This window comes from Carcharodon carcharias, chromosome 1, assembly GCF_017639515.1.
Source record: "Carcharodon carcharias isolate sCarCar2 chromosome 1, sCarCar2.pri, whole genome shotgun sequence".
NCBI classification, from domain to species: Eukaryota; Metazoa; Chordata; class Chondrichthyes; order Lamniformes; family Lamnidae; genus Carcharodon; species Carcharodon carcharias.
Genome location: NC_054467.1, coordinates 199,019,067 through 199,041,936, shown reverse-complemented (window position 1 = coordinate 199,041,936; position 22,870 = coordinate 199,019,067). Strand labels below are relative to the sequence as shown.

At 42.6% G+C, this 22,870-nt stretch overlaps 1 protein-coding gene across 6 annotated transcripts in view; it reads left to right on the top strand.

Moving 5' to 3' along the window:
* pdzd2 (PDZ domain containing 2) overlaps window positions 1-22,870 on the top strand; it is a 648,685-nt gene that overhangs the window by 450,525 nt on the left and 175,290 nt on the right. For 5 of the 6 annotated variants that reach the window (XM_041183009.1, XM_041183071.1, XM_041183135.1 and 2 more), the window contains one exon: window positions 13,955-14,097. In XM_041183009.1, the coding sequence (XP_041038943.1) occupies window positions 13,955-14,097 (143 nt within the window). Of the gene's footprint in view, window positions 1-13,740; window positions 13,856-13,954; window positions 14,098-22,870 lie in introns of those variants that run through there. The other variant, XM_041183304.1, reaches the window with a different exon arrangement.

Genomic DNA, 22,870 nt, shown 5'->3' with positions numbered 1-22,870 from the left:
TCCAGATTACACTTATGGTGATATATGTGTGAAAATTTGGCAGATCGTTGCAGTATTGTGTTTATATACAGAGGAGAAGAGGACCTCACATTACAATGGACTTTTAAAGAAACAATTTCCTCCCTGATAGCTGGTATTTTTGATAATGAGTTTTATGTTTCTTAGGAGATTTTAAAGCAGTTCAAGGTATACTTTGCAGATGACAACTGAAAGGGTGCACTGTCATCAATCCACAATGACATTTCATCGTTGAGATGATTAGCTACAAATTCACTTGATGATTGGTTGTGGCATTGCAGGACATTCTTGGAGAGTTGGCAACCCATAAAGCACAATGTAAATAACAGTAGTATTATACCATTAAGTTAAAAATGATAGTGACGTGAATAAAGGCCCATTAGCAAACTTTTTTTTAATGTTACTATCAGGGTTTACTGTGGTCAATATGTATTAGCAAATTGCAAATGGGTGGCATACAGTATTGGATGTTTGTCAATTCATTTTTAGCTGAGGAAATGCATCCATTTCCATTCCAATAGGTAACAAGCTCCCACAGTTCACAGGAAATATGCTGATGATGCCTATGACCCAATATTGATCAAGCTTCTGCCTTTGGTGCATGCTCAGAGTGTGTGGAATGTTTTAAGCCCAAAACAGGCCCAAACCAAATTCTCAGACCGCCGCCTTAGCTCTGCCTCCTTGTTGTTGTTAGTCTTGTAAGTGATGGACCCAAGTTCAACCCCGTACAGGGCTGTCCAGGAAACCCTGGATACTCATTGTATCTGGATCCTTCCCTTTTCCTAATGGTCAGAATTTGTAGCTCGTTGGGTAGGCATGTGCCCGACACGATCGAGCGTAAAATGATGCGCGATGACGTCGGGTGAGTGTATCGACATCATAGTGCACTCGCATGATATGTTGGTCAGCAGGTGCGCTGCCGACTCTGGCGCATCTGCCGACGATTAAAAGGCCCATTAAGGTCATTAAAGTTATAATTGAAAGAAATTTTTCACTGTTTGTTCAACTTTACGATTGGCGGCAGGTGAAAAGGCCAAGCGGCCTTTGCATTTTTTAGGAAACCTCATCCACAGGCGGGATGAGGTTTCCAACAGCAAATAAAATAAAAATTTTAACATTTCATTTATAACATGTCCCTGCTTGTGTGACATGCACGTGAGGGGACATGTTTTATAACATTTTTAAAATCTTTATTTTTAATGTTTTAAACTGTTCATCTCTCTGAGGCAGCTCTGCGCCGCAGGGAGTTTTATCAGTATGCACCCGTGAAGTTTGAGCTCGCCCTCTTCCTCCCAACACACAGGCAGTGCTGAGCTCTGCCGCACACGACTCACATTGGGCGGGCCTTAATTGGCACGCCAGTGTGAAATCATGATCTGGCTCCGATCGCAGGTTGGCGTCCCGACCGCCCCTACCCGCCCCCATCGAGCCTGCCCAAGGAGGGAAAAATCCTCCCCAGTGAGTTTCTGCCAGGCTCCTACTGTAGTTAAGCAACGTAGGGTAATAGGATATACAGCATAGAAAGAGTCCATACGGCCCAACCACTCCATGTCAGTGTTTATGCTGCACTTGAGTCTCCTCCCATCTTTTCTCTTCTAAATCTATCATCATAACCCCTTATCCCCTTCCATCTCACATGCTTGTCTAATTTGCCCTTAAATGCATCTATACTATTCACTTCAACCATTCCCTGTGGTAGTGAGTTCCATATTCTCACCATACTTTGAGTGAAGAAGTTTCTTCTGAATTTCCTATTGCATTTGGGGGGCATGAGTTGGCATGAGTTTTCATGGAGGCTATAAGGGGCCATGGGGAAGAGTTGGGTGAGAGGTGAGGGCTAGGGGGCCCAAAAGTTTATAATACAACTGGGACAAAGTACGAGAGAACCAAGAAGGCCTTCTAGCCTGCCTCGGCACTCAGCTACACCCGGGGCTGCCTAGAATCTGCTTCCATGGTTGACTGGCCTGACTCCCTTTCCCTCCAGAGTGAAAATCATGGCTTTCTGGGGCCTTTTTTCTGAAGTGGATCCGAGAAATTTTCCAACTTGAGCTACCCACCTAGATAGCAAAAATGGAGGCATATGACTTTACCTTGTCCCAGCTTGGCCATTAGCTGGGAGTTTCAATGGCAGTAATCTGTACAAGTGAAGATTTGTGCAGACCTTCGTCTTGGAAACAAAAACAGGAAATGTGTATTGGCCGGTATAAATCAACTGCTTATACTGTAAACCAACGACTCGCGCTGGGAACAGAATTGGAACAACTTGTCATATTCTGCTCACTCTGGGTGAAAGCCTGGAAGATTCTTCAGTTTACTTCAATGGCAAAATGAATTTGTGCAGACAAATGACAGTCATCAGGATGGAAGGAAGGCAGGAACGTTACTTGAAATTTAAGGCATGATGAGTAAGTCAGTGTAACTTGAGAATCTGGATTTTTTTTTAGGAATAAGGAATTTCCCTTCCATGATTCATCTTACAAGGTTCAAATTGAAGCTGTGTTTTTTTGACAACATGACCTGTATCTGTAACTGAGCTCAGCAATCCTTGGCAAGGTAGTGGGCAGAGGGGAGAAAAAAATCACAGGGCCTTCACTCGCCTTCTGTATCTGATAACCTGCTGGGAAATTGTTAGCATGTGAACAAGGGGTAAGGACATACCTTGGCTGTAATGTCCGCCACCGTCAAACCACCGTGGCCTTCAGCTGTCTTACAGTTTAAAGAGAGGCCAATTGAACAATGGAGTGGAGGTCAGCTAACACCAATGAAATGAGTGAGAATAGCAGCCGAAAAAATACGAAAGGGCTAAAACAAAGGAAGTAAGTCCTGGAACATTACAAGAATCTTGAATCATTTACTTTTAATTTTCAGTCATTGAAGGGTATTTTGTACTGTATGATTACCAACAGGGATTCTAGACATATTTACCTAATATAACAAGGGGAAAATAATTGAATAAGAAATGCTAAGCAGCTCAGATGCTTTCCATATGCTGATGGACTAAAAATAAACAGCTCTTGCAAATAAAATTTTAATTCTGTGTCTATGAAGTCTCGCTGCATGAGTTCATTTGTATCAATGCCAAAACACCTGGTGTCAGGAAGCGCATGGTTAAGGTGACTTCTGTGTGGTTGCTAAATATAGTGGTCCAAGCTAGAGGCTTATCTCCTTGGATATTCAGAGGGGGGCTGAGAAACATGTGGCTTTTTATATCAAATCAAGGAAGCTCATTTGCTTTGATGTTTGCCCACTCCAATGTTTAGGAAATAAATATTGAGTTTCACCTCTTCAGGGCAGAGTTCCAGTGGCAGGGCTGGGAAAGGACTTCCACTCACCATCTGAATTTGTTCCCACCCCATCCCTCAGTGGGATTCCTGCTATCAGGTGGAAGTGCACGAGTGCAAAGATGCAAAATCGTAGCATGCTGTACCTCAGCACCTTAAAGGGGAAACCGCAACCCTTCCCTCCAAAGAGGGCTTTGTGGCTCCCATTGAAGACCTCAGTCAAAACCAAGGACCACAGCATAGTCCTGACTTAGACTGAGAAGATGCAGCTATCAGGCCCTTTTTCTCCACTGGTGTAATATGGGGCAGGGTTTTTCATATGGTGGGTGGAGGCGGGCGCAGAGCCGATCGCTGCCCACGATCAGCTCCACGCCGCCATTTTACACGGGCAGGCCAATTAAGGCCCGCCCAGTTTAATACACAACCAGCAGCACTACCTCTGCAGGTGAGGGGGAGGAGGGAGAGTTGGGGCCAGCACTCTTTCGGAGCTGCCTCAGGGAGATTGAATGGATATTAAAATAATTAAAGAAATGGTTTAAACGTTTATTTAAGCATGGTCATTCATGTGATTGTCACATGAGTGGGGACATGTTTTTATATTTACGAAAATGTATTTATTTATGTAATAAAAGCTTCGGGAAACCTCATCCTGCTTGTGGATGAGGTTTCCTGAAAAGCACAAAGGCTGCGTAGGCTTTTTGCTTGCCCGCCAACCTTAAGGTTGGACGGGCAGAATACACAAGTGCTTCAATTCATTTCTTAATGGCCTTAATAGTCCGTTTACATTTTGGTGGGTGTGCAGCCGACTCCGGTGCGCACCCGCTGAACGAAATATCGCGATGGCATGCAATGACATCGGGACGCACGCCTGAAGTCATCGCGCGTCATTTTATGCGTTGGTGTGTCAGGCCAGCCCCCGCATGCCGACTGGAAGATTCTGCCTCTGGGGCAAATAGTTAAGAAATAGACCTCGATCCCTGCTGACACTTGCATGCCAAGAGAAAATGAGTGGCCAGCAAATGAAAGCGAAAAAATTAAGACTGGGAGATGGCCCTCAAACCTTTTTTATTTCTCAGCCTCACCCACCCAGCTTCTTGTGATATCTTTGAATCTGTTTTATCTTCCAGAAACATATCTAATTGCTTCTTGAATCCATTTACATTCTCAATTTCAATAGTCTTCCCTGATAATTTATTCCAGCAGTCTGTATTACACTTTGAATGAAAACCTCCTTATGATTTCCCTTGCTCACTTTTACATGTACCGTATCTCCTGATATTGTTCAACAAGTGAACAATTTATTTCCCTCTATAACCTTAAAACTTATTCTCCTGTAAAGCTGCTTTTAATTTATTTTCATAAATATTTACTCTGGCATCATGTATGGATTTGTCTGCTGGCCTTTTCCTTTTTTGTACTCAGTGGGGAAGAAAGATGAACAAAGTAGCAGCAAGCAATTTTTCCTTTGCATCTAGTAAGCAAAAATTAGAGGACATGGGATTGGGGTAATATACTGGCATTGATTGAGGGTTGGTTAACGACAGAAAACAGAGTAGGGATAAACAGGCCACTTTCAGGTTGGCAGGCTGTGCTGTGTGGGGTACCCCAAAGATCAGTATTTGGGCCTCAGCTATTGACAATCTGTATCAATAATTTGAATGTTGGGACCAAATGTAACATTTCCAAGTTTTACTGAGAAAAGAGACATGTCGAATGCACCAATTGGTGGTGACTGACACCTAGTGCAATGCTTGGCAGTTGTCAAACTGTCAGTCACCATCAATTGGTACATTCTCCATGGCAACACCTCTACCAATCAGAGTCCACTTGCCAACCAATCAGCACTCTCTTGTAATACAGTATAAATTGTTGTTTTCCCTGGTATCGGTATTCATGCAAAGTGTCCTTATGAATCCAAGATGAAAAGCTTCGACATGTCTCTTTTTTTCAGCAATACTCAAGTTCTGTACTACCAAATAACTATTTCCAAGTTTGCTAATAGCACAAAACTAGGTGGAAGTGTGAGTTGTGAAGAGGATGCAAAAAGGCTTCAAGGAGATTTAGACAAGCTAATTGAATGGGCAAGAATAGCAGATGGAATATAATGTGGAAAAGCATGAAGTTATCCACTTCGGTAGGAAAAACAAATGGAGAGTATTTCTTAAATGGTGAGATTGGGAAGTGTAGACGTCCAAAGGGACCTGGGTATCCTTGTTAATAAATCACTGAATGTGAACACACAGGTACAACAAGCAATTAGAAAAGCAAATGGTATATTGCTCTTTATTGCAAGAGGATTTGAGTACAGGAGTAAAGAAGTCTTGCTGCAGTTGAATAGAGCCTTGGTGAGACTACGCCTGGAGTATTGTGTGCAGTTTTGGTCTCCTTACTTAAGGAAGGATATACTTGCTATAGAGGGAGTGCAGTGAATGTTCACCAGACTGATTCCTGGAATAACAGGATTATGCTATAAGGAGAGATCGAGGAGACTGGGCCTATATTCTCTAGAGTTTAGAAGAATGAGGGATGACTTCATTGGGACATACAGAATTCTTACAGGGCTCAAATGAGTAGGACCCGTGGGGAAACAGCCTCAGAGTAAAGGGAAGAACTTTTAGAACAGAGGTGAGGAGAAACTTGTTTAGCCAGAGAGTGGTGAATCTATGGAATTCGTTGCCACAGAAGGCTGTGGAGGCCAGGTCATTGAGCGTATTTAAGACCGAGATAGATAGGTTCTTGATTGGTAAGGGGATCAAAGGTTACAGGGAGAAGGTGGGAGAATGGGGTTGAGAAACTTTTCAGCCATGATTGAATAGCGGAGCAGACTCGTTGGGCCGAATGGCCTAATTTCTGCTCCTATGTCTTATGGTCTAACCAGGGGTCACAGTCTCAGAATAAGAGGTAGGCCATTTAGAACTGAGGTGAGGAGGAATTTCTTCACTCAGAGGGTTCTTCACCCAGAGGGCTGTGGAGGTTCAGTCATTGAGTATGTTCATGAATTAGATGGATGGATTTCTAGTTATTAAAGATATCAAGGGATATGGGGATAGTGTGGGGAAATGGATTCGAGGTAGAAGATCAGCCATGATCAACCATGATCAGCTAAGTTGAATGGCGGAGAAGACTCAAGGGGCCAAATGGCCTACTCCTGGTCCTATTTCTTACGTTCCTAAAACTATTTCTGCAGTAGACTGGTCTAATGTAAACTGCATTCAATGCTAGTTAGTGATGACCATGTCCCAATGATATAAGGACGGATTTTCCAGCTGGCTAGATAGTTCTTCCCTGTAGTGTTGAGTAATTTAGTTGGGAGCTGTTTTAATAAATCCTCATTATTTCAACATGCAATATTTTCCAGCTGACTTAAAGTGCTGTCATGTAGAATGTACAAGGACTTCATTCCTATTAAGCTATGAGATTTACATTTAAATTTGTTTTCAGGTGGTTTGTGCTGTGTGTTTGGCTAAAGGGAAGTTTTATGCACAAAGGAGTTCTAAAAGGGCAGAGGCTTTGTGTAAGATATTTTTCTCTTTACTCCTTAGCCTTTTTTGTGCTAGTTCATTTTTTCTTTTTTTGAGGGGAGTCTGTTTAGCTGGGTATGTACAGAACTTTGATGGTAAAATAAAATCAGCTAAATATTGTCTACAAAATTATTAGAAAGGGCACTGTAATTGAAACATCAAAAGAACAGGCACATCAATAGAAGACAGGCTATTTGTCTTTTGCTGTTGTTTATGGAATCTCATGCTAATTGCCAAGTTAATGACGGAATTTGCTCTAAAGCAGTTGAAATATTGTAGTGTTCCAAGTGAAAAGAAAGCATGTCAGGGAGATTACCTGATACCTGAGCCAGGTTCATACTTGCATCTGCTATTATACTATCAACCTGGCAATAATCGAAGATAGTTGGCTCAAGGTTGACAAAAAGGCAATTTTAAGGCCATGCCATCTACTGCAAGGACACGAACATCAAACTGCAACGTAGGACTGCCATTGGCAATCGATGCCAGCATGATCTTCAATGTTTCTGCCTCTGGATCAGGCTGCCCAGAGGTGTGTTAACTTGTTCTTATTATGGCTTATCCATCTTTGCACTCATTCACGCAGGCACGTACACAACAACAAAAACATCACACAATTTAATACAAGCGCTGTTTGAAGAGGCTTCTTGAAGTTGGCATTTGCTGTAATTCTAGGCCTTGGATACTAGGCCTTGCCAGTATTAGTGGCCCAGAATAAGTTGACGTCTCAACACCTTGGGAAGGTCTGCAGCTGCAACCTTCCCTGCTTCTGTTGTGCTATTATTGGAATGGGTATCAAGGGCGGTATCCACCAGCAGGGTGTTCCCATCTATCTGCTGCCCTTGTCCTTCCAGATTGTAGTGGTTGTGGGTTTGGAAGGTACTGTCTATGGAGCCTTGGTGAATTCCTGCAGTGCATCTTGTAGAAAGTGCGCACTGCTGCTACTGTGTGTTGATGGTGGAGGGAGTGAATGTTCATGGCTGTGGTGCCAATCAAGGGGGCTACTTTATCCTGGACGGTGTCAAGCTTTTTGAGTGTTGTGGGGGCTGCACTCATCCAGGCAAGTGGGGAGTATTCCATCACACTCCTGACTTGTGCCTTGTAGATGGTAGACAGGCTTTGGGGAGTGAGGAGGTGAGGTTACTCGTCGCAGGATTCCTGGCCTCTGACCTGCTTTTGTAGCCACAGTATTTATATGGTTAGTCCAGTTCAGTTTCTGGTTTATGGTAACCCCCAGGATGTTGATAGTGGGGGATTCAGTGTTGGTAATGCCATTGAACATCAAGGGGTGATGGTTGAATTCTCAATTGTTGGAGATGTCATTGCCTGGCATTTGTGTGGAACAACTGTTACTTGCCACTTGTCAGCCCTAGATATTGTCCAGATCTTGCTGCATTTGGACATGAACTGTTTCAGTACCTGAGGAGTCACGAATGGTGCTGAACATTGTGCAATCATCAGTGAACATCCCCACTTCTGACCTTATGATGAAAGGAAGGTCATTGATGAAGCAGCTGAAGATGGTTGGGCCTGGGACACTCCACTCATTGTTTTTTGTGCTATGTTGTCCTGCAAGCAAACAAGCAGATCTGAGGCGCTACAATTAAAGAAGCATAAAGAAGGACCCAAAACCGACAGTCTACAAATGGAAGGTTGAAAGCTGGCCCGGAATTGGGCCTGCGGCCTCTTTTCCATTATTGAGGTGAGCAGCCTTCACCTGCCACACCTTATGCAGCTATTTGAAGCAAATGAATTTTGGATAGCTTGGTTTGTTGCCAACATCTCTGAAATAAACCCTAGATAATGGAGAGCGAGAGGACAAAAGGATGCAATCGCAAGTCAGCAACGGCTCTCGGGATTTCACTGCTGCCCCCTCTGGCTCCACATCATCCTTACAAAAACAATTACCTATCTCCTAAGTGGGGCCAATTGCTAGGCATTCACGTCCAGAAAATCAGAGTGGAGTATCCCAGACTTTATGGCACCATCTACCTGGAATGTATTAATTGTGTGGATACATTTTGGCAATTAAAGTCTCTAAGATTCTTACGCAAATAATACTAGCTCCAGCAGATATTGTCAACATCGATCTTGTTCACCATCTCCTGCCAGGCAGAGTGTACTTTTGTCTTTCAGGGAGGGCACTCTGTAGTGCCAAAAAGGCAATTCTCCTTTGTGTTCAGCTCATGAAGTAGCATCTCTACTTAGCCACCCATTAAACTGAGGATTTGAATTCTGCATTGCACCATCTGGGCTGAAACTTCTTGCTTACAGATTTTGTTTTGCCATCCACCTACTTTTAAGTGGTTATTTTGTTACCATCAGGTGAGAAGGGGTGAACTGGCTCCTCTGTATTCAACCTGCTCAGTTGGTCACAACAAAAGTTTAAGTTTCTTTCCTACAAAGGTATGCCCTTTCCAAATCAGAATGTATTTAACTATTTGAGCTGTGAGCAATATGTTGCCAATCAAACAGGGTTTTCTAGAGTCAGAGTAAATTTGGTAACCACTAAACCCTAGAAAAAAAAGTGCGTCAAGCATTTGGCTCTCATACACGCACACATACACATACACACCTACACATGCACATGCACACAAGCACATATATCAGAAATAAGGGGAGTTGGAGTCCAATAAAAAAGAAGGTAAAAGAATAAAAAGTTGTGTCCTTTGATTGTCCTTGAGGCACATCAATGGTTATTGCAGAAAATAAAAACTCATGGTATAGGGGGTAACGTTGCCATGAATAGAAGATAGGCTGGCTAACTGGAAGCATAAATGGGTCTTTTCAGGTTGACAAGATGTAACAAGTGGTGTGCTACAGGGATCAGGGCTGGGACCTCAACTGTTTACAATTTATATAAATGACTTGGATGAAGGGATGGATGGGATTGTTGCCAACTTTGCTTATGACACAAAGATAGTTAGGAAAGTAAGTTGTGAAGAAGAGATATGGAGGCTCCAAAAAGATGTAGATAGGTTAAGTGAGTGGGCAAAGATCTGGCAAATGGAGTATAATGTGGGAAAGTGGGAAATTGTCCATTTTGGCAGGAAGAATGAAAGAGAAGCATATTATCTAGATGGTGAAAGACTGCAGAGGGATCTGGGTGCTTTAGTGCATGAATCACAAAAGGCTGGTTTGCAGATACAGGAAGTAATTAGGAAAGCTAGTAGAATGTTACTATTTATTACAAGGGGAATTGAATACAAAAGTAGGGAGGTTGTGCTTCAGTTATACAGAGTGCTAGTGAGACCACATCTGGATAACTGTGTACAGTATTGCTCACCTTATTTAAGAAATGATATAAATGCATTGGAAGCAGTTTAGAGAAGGTTTATCAGACTAATATCTGGAATGGGTGGGTTGTCTTATGAGGACAGGTTGGACAGGCTAGGCTTGTATTGGCGGGAGTTTAGAAGAGTAAGAGGTGACTTGATTGAAACATATAAGATCCTGAGAGGTCTTGACAGGGTGGATGTGGAGAGGATGTTTCCTCTTGTGGAAGAATCTAGAACTAGGGGTCACTGTTTAAGAATAAGGGGTCACCCATTTAAAATGGAGTTGAGGTGAAATTTTTTCTCTGAGGGTGATGAGTCTTTGGAACTCTCTTCCTGAAAAGGTGGTGGAAGCAGAGTTTTTGAATATTTTTAAGGCAGTGGTGGATAGATTCTTGGTAAGCAAGGGGGTGATAGGTTATCAGGGGTAGGTGGGATGCAGATTTGAGGTTACTATCAGATTATTGAATGGCGGATCAGATTTGAAGGCTGAATGGCCTATTTCTGCTCCTAATTCATATGTTCAAGAAGGCAGCTCATCACCACCTTCTCAAGGTCAATTACGAATGGGCAGTAAATGCTGGCATAGGCAAGAAAAGCCCATAACCCTGAATGAATAAAACAAATGGCAGAATGGTGCCATGGGGAGTGGGACAAGGGTCCTCTCACTGGTCCTCCCCTTCCCAATGTTGGGTCCCTCATTCAAGCATTGAGTGTCTTTGAATGAGGGACCCACTCCCGGAGCCGGTGTTGGGTCTGCTTTCCGGGCTTTCCACGTGGCAACTTCCCTGCCCATCACTGGTTGAACACCAATAATTGCCCACTTATGGGTCTCAATTAGCACTTGGGTGGGAAGGCCGTCCACGACTCTTCTCACCCTGGACTTAATCGGGCGGAGGCGGGAAGGCGGCGGGTTCGTGAACATGCACCCGCCCAGCTGATTAAATGCCCTGCAGCCTCCAAACCCGCTGCTGGGGTAGCTTTAAATAACACCCTGTGACTCTAAAATAAACATAGAGAATGTTAGAAAGAAATGATGTATTAATCAGAATCTGAAAGAATAGGATTGACATTTGAGTAAATAGAGAGACAGTAAATGGGGCCTGCTTATGTGGTGGGTGGGGTGGGAACTGAAATTTCACTTCCCCAATTGTGGGTTCAAATTTAGAGATTAGGCCAGCGGTGTGTTTGTGGCGGGTCGGGCCTCACTCTGTCCTGTGACAGGTTCCTATTTCTTCCTATTCCTACGTTTGCATGCCATGAATACTCTTATATTAAGAGTTTTTGTAATCATATCCTGTCTTCATGATAAAATCAGCAGAGCACGAGAATTTTGTTTAAAGGTGGAGTAGCGCCTTACAGTTAAAATTTCACCCATTATCTTTCATATGATGACCATTTTGCTGTATCTTTCCACCTTTAATAATAACCATTGAAGCATTTATGATATGCAGAGTTTATACAGATGCCTCTCAATGTAAAGGACACTTTTACACTTCTAAACTTTGTAAACTTTGCAATTTTAATACTTGTTGTGGAGAGAATTCTCCCACATTCTTAGATACCCTGTATTACCTGGGTTGTTCACAAATAGAAAATTCTCTTTTGCAATTAAATTGCTGATTAAAATATCCCTTCAATTAGAATTATTAGATTAATGTTTCATTTCTCACTAGAAGATAAGATTGATCTGTTGCTTTAATAATGTAATCCTTGGAATGTTTCTGCTTAAAAATGTAGCATTTATGCATTTAAAATGCTTCTTTTAAATCTACATCTTGATTGTTAACATTTTATATCACGTTTCCCTTGAGCACCTTTTAATATTAGTATCTATGCATCATCCGAACTCTGATTGTGTGGTATTCTGGACAGAACCAAGCTCAAACATGCTTGTTTCTGGCAGGCAGGATTTTGGACCTATTGTAGCTAACTGAATGTTGTTCCAGACTTCACCTGCCTGAGAAGCAGGCACCACAACCATATACCAAGATGCTTATTGGACAAGAGATGAGCTGTTGATTGAGCTGTGGTAGAATATGTAGGAGAGAGAAATAAAGGTTAGCATTGAAAAGGTAGGTTTTTGGCAGGCTTCTAGCGTAAGAGAGAAAAATAACAAAAAACACAGAGGGTTCCAATGGGAGCACAGGTCTCATTTATCAAGAAACACTTTATTGGATCAAAAAGACCAGTAGTTTCTTAGTCAAAAATGCTGCCACATTGTAAGCTAAGTTAAAGTCAATCACATAGGGCAGAATTTTCGGCCCCCGCTCACCGATGTGTAAAATGACGCACAGCGATGTCAGGCATGCGTCCCTACATCACCGCGCGTCATTCAGATATTCAGTTTGGAGGGCGTGTACCAGAGTTGGCTGCGCTTTCTGAGCGGGCTGAGGTTTCATGAAGGTTTTAAAACATTAATAGAAATTTTAAATAAAATTCCTAGACATGTCCCAGCTCATGTGACACTGTCACATGAGGAGACATGTCTTTAAAGTTTTTTTTCCTTTATTAAAATTTTTAAAAATCAAAGTAACTCCCTGAGGCAGCTCTGTACCCCAGGGAGATCCGGCCCCAACTCAGCCTACTCCCCCCACCCGCACAGGGAGTGCTCAGCGCTTCTGGGCGCTAGTCACATTGGGGAGGCCTTAATTGGCCCACCCATGTAAAATGGTGGCGTGCAGCTGAGCGTGGGCGGCAATCAGCTGCGTGCCGGCTCCAGCCCACCACCACCACCACCACCACCCCCCCACAACGGGGAGAAAATTCTCTCCATTGACTCTGTCCTCCGGCTGCACTGTACCTGTGACCTCAAAAAGCTCAATGAGTTTCACTTGCCTGAACTCGGATCATGCACATCAAAGAATCATTACAGAAAGTCAATCAGAAAACTTACTTCTTTCAGAATTTGATATCAACATTAATATTTAATGTGAATAAATAATCTTCTTCAACGAACAACTAAACTTAAAAGCAGAAGTAGCTTATTACTGGCAGAAGTCTGTCTTTCCCCTGTCTTCAGTCCTGTATCACTCTCTATGCTGTGTGTTACTGCAACATCGTTTTACTCACCTATTATTTGATATGTTGGCTATATGAATCACCGAGGAAGTATTCAGTGAGGCAGTGGGCTAGGAGCATATACCTGGAAAGGTGCCATAATGAACAACATGTACAATATCTTGTGATAGCTTTCCGTCTTGTAAGATGATGGTTTGCACCATGGTGGCCCCATTCTGGCATGACAGTCTCAGTCACATTTGCTGCAGAGGAAGACAGTGGGCTGAGCAGGCACATAATTCGCTGGCCCCTGTTTGCTCCGGGGTCCTCATCTCAGTCAGCTGAGCTTTTAGCTTCTGCTCACCTCTTCCAACGTCCTTCCAAATAGTCAGTCTCCAGAGGTCATGGCCAGCAGTGACTGTCTCCCAGTTGTCAGTGTCACCATCCGCTATCTTCATATCTCATTTGACCTGGACAACATATGCTGGGCAGGAGAAAATACTAAACAGTTTCCACCTTCGCTTCCTCAGACGTATCCTCGGAATGTCTTGGCAGAACAACATCACCAACCTGGAGCATGCTAATTTCATAAGCATACACTCGTTGCTAAGCCAACAATGTCTGCGCTGGCTCGGCCACGTTCATCAGATGGAGGACAGCCGTATACCAAATGACCTTCTGTACAGTGAACTGACTATTGGGTCAACCTCCTGGGCGAGCATACCTCTGCTACAAGGGCACCAGTGGGCTAGATATGAAGGTGGCAGACATTAATACTGGTGCACAATATATTCTTTCTTTAAATGAAGATGGATATTTATTCATTGTAGACACTTTTATCTAATTTTCCCCCCTCCAGCGGGAAGGTTGCCAAATATGGAAGATGCACATGGTGAAGGGTTCGGATGGACTTGGTATTCAGATTACGGGAGGCCGAGGATCCAAGCGTTCACCCCATGGCATCATCGTGACATATGTTGAAGAAGGAGGAGCAGCGCAAAGGTAAATGACAGTATCTGGACAATAGCAAATATATCACCATCTTTCATAGAATAAACATTATCCTGCATTGCTTGCTAGGTTATTCATTCACAAACATGCATGAAGTAGTTGTAATTTAAGAGAAATAGAAATAAGAGCTAGTTATGCATTTTTACTACAGCTCATGTTTGGCTGAATAATTTTGACTCCATTCTGAGAAGAATTTTACCAGTCCCGGGTGCCGGGCCAGGAGGAAGGGGGAACGGTAAAGTACCGAGAGTCACATCAGGACAACTCCCTGATGTAATCCTGTCGCTGGAGTATTTTACCAGCGAGGGTACCGGATGTAAGTGGCTGCCTGGTCAAAAGAGGTTGGCAGATGATGAGCATAGCTAAAAGCCCTATTAGGGGTCATTTTACAGGGCCACTGGTACTTTGTCAACTGTGCAGAGAACTCCTGTCAGGTGGGAAGGTCACCAGCTTAATGGAGGTGTCCTCTCTGTGACATCCTGGGGAACCATCAAAGCAGGATGTTCAGTGGCCCAGTGAGAGGGGTTGAATGTCCTTTTCTCAAATTGAATAGTATTTCTTATATACACCAAATTAATCAATCTTTTGAAACATAGACAATGCCAGATCATTGTTGGCAGAAATTCTATCTGGAGAATCGAGATATATCATACCCATTATGGCCATTAAAATAAAATAGATCAAGATTTGTTTTTAAAAAATGCTAAATAATTTAATATCTGCAATATGCTACATGCCTTTAAGAACAATCATGATATCAGACTGATGAAGGTAATCTCTCTTCGATTTAATTCCATTGTCCGCCCCATCATGGAGAAAACAGACAATTTTACCACCACTATTCAGGTTATCAGGACACATAATTAGATGTAAACTAGAATTTAGGACAGGGAAGGCAGCTTCTGCAACCTCTGTAGCACCAGCGATCTCCTCAGAGGGGTTTTTCCTTCAACCCTCGGCCCCCCTGAATTCATTATGCTTTTTAAAAACTTACCTGTCTGAGCTACTGAGGTGCAGTCCTCAACCACCTCTCCCGGTGATGCTACTGAGGCTTCAGAGCTGTTGGCTCTCTATTTGGGCTGGCAGCATCAGGAGCCAGCCTACCATCCTGAATTGGATGGAGGACCTGCAGGCGGCCAATTTGGAGACCATCTGTGGTAAAGTTGTCAAGCCAGCTGGCAAGCACCGGCTCAGAACCTGCTTTTCACCTGAATACAGGGATCCCATTGCTTGTGATAAAATTCAGCCAGGCCTCTAGTTCAGAAACGAACAGAATTTGTTCAGAGATAAAAACAAAAAACTGCGGATGCTGGAAATCCAAAACAAAAACAGAATTACCTGGAAAAACTCAGCAGGTCTGGCAGCATCGGCGGAGAAGAAAAGAGTTGACGTTTCGAGTCCTCATGACCCTTCGACAGAACCGTTCTGTCGAAGGATCATGAGGACTCGAAACGTCAACTCTTTTCTTCTCTGCCGATGCTGCCAGACCTGCTGAGTTTTTCCAGGTAATTCTGTTTTTGTTTAGAATTTGTTCAGAGCTTGTTCAGTGCAAGATTGAAAGAAAGAAAAGGTTTGCAATTATAAAGTGCCTTTTACAATTGTAGGATATCCCAAAGCCCTTCACAACCAAAGAGGTATTTTTGAAGTGTAGTCATCATTGTTATGGAGGAAGTGCAGCAGCTTATTTGTGGTAGTAAGGTCCTACAAATCACAATGAGGTAAATAAGCACAAAATTTGTTTTAAGTGATGTTAGTTGAGGGATGAATGTTGCCCAGGACAATTTAATAGTCTCTTTGAACTTTTTATGTCTACCTGTTTAACTTCTCTTCAGTACTGCAATGGATTGTCAGCCTAAATTATACATTAATTTTGTTAGGTGCCTTTTTCCTTTCAGGTTTGAGGCCAACTGTGGTTTTGACTCTTTTCTCAGCTCCTGGAGCGAAACAATAGATTACTTGATTTACTTTTAGTTGTTAAATGAAATCCAGAAAGCCAAACGGCCCTTCGATTCAAACAGGAAATCAATTAACAAGCTTGCATTGACCTCTGTGAAGCGCTTGTTCTTTTCTTGGTTATAAAACAAACAGCAACGTGGAAATTATAATTGACAGTGTAACTAACTGTTTTTTGAGAAACAAGCATCCAATTAGTGGGGTGAAACAGGAGCACATCCAGAGGAAATTGTTTTTGGAGTCAGACAATAAATATCACTAGATCGAAAATATTGGAATGTTTAGTTCAGTAACTAAAGGTGTGATTTTAACGGTGTGCACCACTCCCCTCAGTTTACATTAATCCACAGTCTTCTTAATGTCTCCCCATGTTGCTTTTGCGGTTATCAATTTCTTCTGGTTTGATACAAAGTCCTAAATTCTAGCTTATATGCAACTGTGTCGGTTGTGTGTCCTGGTAACCTGAATAATGTTGGTAATAGTAACAAGTGCCTGTTTTCTCAATGATGGGGCTGACAATGGAATACACAACAATTAAATCAAAGGGAGATTACCTTCATTAGTCTTACACCATGATCATTCTGAACGCCAGGTGACGTATTGTAGATATTTAATTATTTAGCAATTTTTTTAAAACAAATCTTGATCTATTTTGTTTTAATCGATATAAATGGGAAGAAAATATCTGGATTTTCCAGATAGAATTTCTGCCAACAATGATCTGGTGTTGCTTATATTTCAAAAGATTGATTAATTGGATGTACATAAGAAATACTACTCAGTCTGAGAAAAGGTCATTCAACACCTTTACTTCATCCAGAAAAAGCTACCGTTTGAAAGTCCCCAACCTTAATGTTAGTTGCTCAATCAAAAAGTAGTTTATTTCTCATATATCAATCCTTTGTGTGTCACTAAGCATTTACAGAAAGTAAGAGGATGCAGTGGAAGTGCAACTATATCACCAGCCTTAGCAAGTGGAAGAGCTGTATTAAAATTATAGTTGTGGAACTGTTTAACTTAGCTGAAGATCATTATGTAAATCTAGGAATCCATCAGATTTGCCTACTTAATGTGGGTGGTCTCCTTGTTGGAGTAGGTGGATTCACCCACCCCTTCATTTATGTCCTTGCCTCAACCAGCTTCCTGTGACAGGATTTATTGTAAATGCAGAGTGGATTTGTAGTGGGATTCCCACTGTCAGGAGGAAGCCTAACAGTGTATGTGAGAATGTGCTGGAGATGCAGCAGCAGAAGAGGTGGCAACAGCAGTGATGCCCCCATAAGTTAGACAGAAGAAACCCGCTGAAGGCTTCATCTGAGAATGAAACCTTCAGCGGCTAAGTGTCTGATGCTGATAGGAAGGAGAAGAAGCTGCTACATGGTTCTGTTCCTCCATTAGAGGAACTCTGGGCTTTGACCACTGCTATGGAACCTATCGCCACTTCCCATATGTTGGCCCCAGGATGTGGTGGTAACCGGGGTGGAAAGGAGGAAAATTCACTTGGAATCTGTGGCCTCTCCTGAAATTTGCATGCAGCAGATGGGAACAGTGTAGCCAGTGTTGGTTATGGTCAGGAGGCAACGATAAACCCCACCACCCAAATTTTCTAATATTTTGCGCTGAGGGAAATACCCACCTATGTGTCGCTCAGCATGGTTGAACCCACGGAGAGGGTTGGTATTTGATCTTTCAGCTTAAGCACGGACTGGCCTGGTTCCCTGGGCCTCAGGAACCCTGCAGGGTAAGGGCTGCTGGATGGAACAGAGCTTTCCACCCACACCCACAACGCCTGGTAACCTGCTTCTCTCCCCAAGATTGGACCACACTCCATGATCACTGATCCTCCTGAATCCCCTCTTCCTCCAACACCTGTTCACTGTTGGGGAAGGAAACAGTTAACTCACAAGGAGTTCAACTGGCAATTATCAATTAACTAGCTTAGTACCAATTTGAATGCATAAAAGAGAAAACAGGTGTGACAAGTTCTCTGTCAAGTTTTATGGACTGAAAATAAAACTCTGATAGAAGAAGCTCGTCTTAATTTTTATCTTTATTTCAAGAAGGTATTGGGACTTTATCAATCACTCTCTCTGACCCTCTGCAATCATCCTTCGACTCTCAATATTGTGCTGTACCCACCACATCCTCACCCCCTCTTGTGGTGTGTATCTACTTGGTCCTAGGCTGCGGCCTCCTCTTGGCATCATTCCTTGCCCGATATATGAGGTCAGGTTTGTCAATCAAACAGGCTTTTAGGCTGGGAACCTGTTTAATATAAAAGGCACAGGGGCTGTGGAGTTAAATCTCCATGACATGAACTAGAATCATTCCCCCAACTTGGAAATTCCACCAAGGTAAATATTGGAGCCCTAGCAACAATGGAGCATTATATCCCCTACCCATTCAACTGTCGTGATACATACCCTGATTCCTGTTATTCCAGTATAAGGAAAGATACATATCCACCAGGGTTGAAACTCCATCCAAACAAGATTACCCCAAGAGACTAATCACACAACCTGAGGTAGCATTGCCCCTCTCACATTTAAAAAAAAGTGCAAAATAAAATTATGTTTGACATTCTGCCTACATCAACAGAAGGCATTCAGTCACCTGGCAACTACAATGAGCGGTACTTGTGGATTGGGGCAGGTGTGATGCTGTAATTTCAGCACTTTTCGTAGCATTTCATTTAAAGCTAAAAGGTCCAAAGGTGAAGCTGAAGGATTTTGAATTTTCAAGACCTGAGCGTTCAGTGAATTTAGATTAATCAGCCAGCTTTGAGTGACTCTGGATTGTGAATACAATTCCATGTTCATTGTTATGGACAGCACAGACACTGCTGGTGCAGGAGATGAGTCAGAGCCTAAGCACAAAAATCCACATTACTTAAAGATATAACTTGAAGTTATTGTTTATTATGAATACATATTAAACACACCATTTTAAGTGTTTCCGAAATAACAATGGCTCACAGAGGAATACCTCTGAGGTTGTGCTGGTTATTCAGGTAACTGAATACATTTCATCCATCCTTTCAATGGGGGAGCTTCCACAGACCAACTAACCTTTACACCCATGTTCTTGACAATCATATCCAAGGCGTGAAGTTCCACAGCAGGAGAGAAAATGCTTAAAATCTATCTGCATATTTCTTCTTCTATGGGAATTTAAAGATTTCAGTTCAAACTTCCTTGTGCCTTTTTATGTGAGGGGATGAGAGGACTAAAGGGTTAAACAAAAGGCTGTTTCCCTTTGTGTTACTATATTCTTAAAATTCTGCGCCTTGAGTAGAGAGTTTATTTTTCATTTCAAAACCAGAATGTGAGATCACCTGAATATGTGCTGCCAGCAATAATATTAATCAACAAGAAGTAGCAAATCAGGAGCCTGAGGTATAAACATCAAACTTTCACTCACTTTTTAACAAATTAAGCTTAGAATTTCTTTGGAGCTATCAGTAAATGTGAGGTGATACATAGAATCATCGAATCTTGCAGCATGGAAGATGGCCATTCAGTCTTTGAAAGAGCAGTTGAGCTTAGTCCAAAGCCCCAGCTATTTCCCCATAACACAGCAGACTAGTCCACTGTATGCATATATCCAATTGCTTTTTGAAAGTTCCTATGAAATCTGCTTCTATCACCCTTTCACGTCATGTTTTCCAGATCTTAACAACGCATCTGAAATTTTTTTCTCATTTCCCCTCCAGTTCTTTATTTTACATCTATGACTTCTAGTTATCAAGCTATTTGCTACTTGCTGTGACAAACCCCCTCATAATTTTTAACACCACTATTTCCCCCAACCTTCTCTGCTCTAAGGAGAATAATCCCAGCTTCTCTAGTCTCTCCACATAACTGAAATTTCTCATCCCTGCTGTTGTCCTTGTAAACCTCCTCTGTATGCTCGCCAGGATCTTGACAGCCGTCTTCAGGTGTCTTTCGCAGAATAGTGCACAATACTCCATGGTGCCAGCTGTGGCTCAGTTGATAGCACTTTTGCTTCTGAGTTACAAGATTGAGGGTTTGAGTCCCACTTCAGAGAATTGAGCACAAAATCTAGGCTGATGTTCCAGTGATGTACTGAGCAATGTTCCCCCTAATTTTTATTTTGGAGCATGCGGGTGATTTTTTTAAGTGCACAGTTGCTTTAAATGTTTTTGCATGGCCACACTTGTGCAGTAACTTTAAAGGGTTAAGTGGTGCGTGGCCTGCAGAGAGACTTCTGGGTTACTGTACAGTTGTGCAGCTTTACAGGGAACATTGGTGCTGAAGGAGTGCTGCACTGTTAGAGGTACTATCTTTTGCATAAGATTTATATCATAGCCCTGTCTGCTTCTAAAATTGACATAAGCAATCCCATGGCACTGTTTCGAAGAAGAGCTGGAAAGTAATCCACCATATCCTAGACGATATCTATCTCTCAAACGACATCACAAAAACAAGTTATCTGATCATTATCGTATTCTTGTTCATGGGAGCCTGCTGTGCACACATGGTCCTACATTACAACAATGGCTATACTTTAACAAGTACTGCATTAGCTATAAAGCACTTTGGGACATTGTGAAAGACAGTATAAAAAAAGCCTAACCAGTGATTTGTAAAAGTTTAGTATTGACTTCCTGGTATTTGTATTCAGTACTCCTATTTACAAAACCAGGTGTCCCATGCGTTTTTTAACCACCTTATAAACTTACCCTGCCACCTTCAATGAATTATACATATGTGCCCCTAGGTTATATTCTCCTCAAAGTAACACCTTTTAGATTATATTGCTTCCCCTTGTTGTATCTTGCATAATGGATCACTTTACATTTATCATCATTAAATTGCATCTACCATGTGTTTATCCATTTCTCAAGTCTACCCATGTCTTATTGAAGCCTGCTGTCCTGTTCACTTCAAAATTGTACCGCAGCAAAGGCTATTTATATATAACTAGCAAAGCAGTGATCCTCATGGCCTCCTGGAGTCACTGCATATTTCTCTCCTGTCAGAACATCCCTTCACCACTGCGCTCTGCCTCTTATCCACAAGCCAGTTACACACCCAAGTTACAACTGTCCCTTTAGTTCAGTGTGCTTCTATGTTCTTAAAAGGTCCATTATCTGGACTTTATTAAATGCTTTTTGCAAGTCTATACGTGCAGAGAAGGATTTTCAGCTCCCACCGGGACTGGGTACTGAATCGGATGGGAGCTAAAAATAGCCCCACAGTCCACATGCTGGTTCTCCAGCTCCATCCCACCTCTAGGCCCTTTTTGCAAAGGTGTGATGGGAGGCCAGCAGGGCTACCTGCCCACACCTGGCGGGAAGCCGACACCGCTCAGTAAGGACCAATTGACACCTATAAAAGGAGGCTGGCTGTAATTTTCCAGATGGTTTCCAGGTTCCCGCAGCTGGTGAGGATTGGTTTACCAGCCTGGAGGTGGCTTCCCGGTGGCAGGCCAAGAGGCTCTCCCTGCCTGCCTGGGTGGAGGGGTTGCCCACCACCTCCACCTCCAACCCACCCCAACTCACATTGGTGGCCTGGCTGCACTCTTATTAAATTTAAGATTTTAAGAAGTTGGAGAGAGGGCATCTTCATCTTGAAACACTCTCTCTCTTATTTACCCTCTATTGCAGCCTGCTTCTCCTTTCAAGCTGGAAAGCCTTTGACTGGCTCTCGACCTTTGAGAGCACATTTATCATCTTTAATTGGATGGTGACCCCCGCCCTCCTGACATTAATTGGCTACCCCCATGAAAATCACAGTTTGTGACTGTTACCTCCAGGGTCAGGTTCGGGACCCGGATGCAGTCCTGACCTCCATCTCCCACCCCAAGGGAAAATCCTGCTCATAGTGTCTACTGCACTACCTTCATCAAGCTTCTCTGATACATCAAAGTACTCAATTAAGTTACTCAAACATGATTTGTCTTTAACAGCTGACTGCCCCTTATTAACCCATGCCTTTCCAAGTGAGATTTATATTTGTCCTTTACGAGAGATGTCAATAGTTTTCCAAAAACTGATGTTAGCCTGGCTGTCCTGTAGTTACCATGTTTGTCCCCTTTCTTAAACAGGGGTGTAACATTTGCAATCCTCCAGTCCTCTGGTACCACTTCCATAGCCATGGTGAGAGCTTCTGCTATTTCCACCTTTCCTTCCCTCAGCAACTGAGGAGACATTCTACTTGGGCTGGGTGACTTGTTCATCTGAGTGATGTTTTAGCACCTCCCTTCTATCTATTTTGACCTTCTGCAATATCAATACTTTCTTCCACTACTGCAGCATGAACTTCGTCCTCTCTTTTTTTGCAGATGAAAAATACTCATTCTGTACCTCAGTCGTGCCCTCTACTATTTTGTTTTTGCCCCTAACCAATTCCACCATTTCTTTAACTACCCTTTTACTTTGTATATGTTTATAAAAGATTTTTGGCATCCCCTTTATGTTACTCACTTTTTTTCTCATGTTCTCTTCGGTTAATTAGGGAAGGAAAGGTGGAACTAGCAGAAGCTCTCACCACAATCTTTCAGTCCTCCTTGGCTATGGAAGTGGTACCAGAGGAATAGAGGGTTACAAATGTTACAGCCCTGTGACATTCTTATTTTCTTTATCAGTTTCCCCTGCACTCTGCATTCTGCTTGATTTTCTCCAGTTGGGAGTTTTCGCCATTGATTTTTTTGTCCCTTTGTGTAATTACTTTAAACCTAATTTTATTATGATCACTATTACTCAGACGTTCTCCCAATGAAACCCACTCCAATTGTCCTACTTCATTTCCTGGAACTACATGCAGCACACCTTTCCTTGTTTGACTAG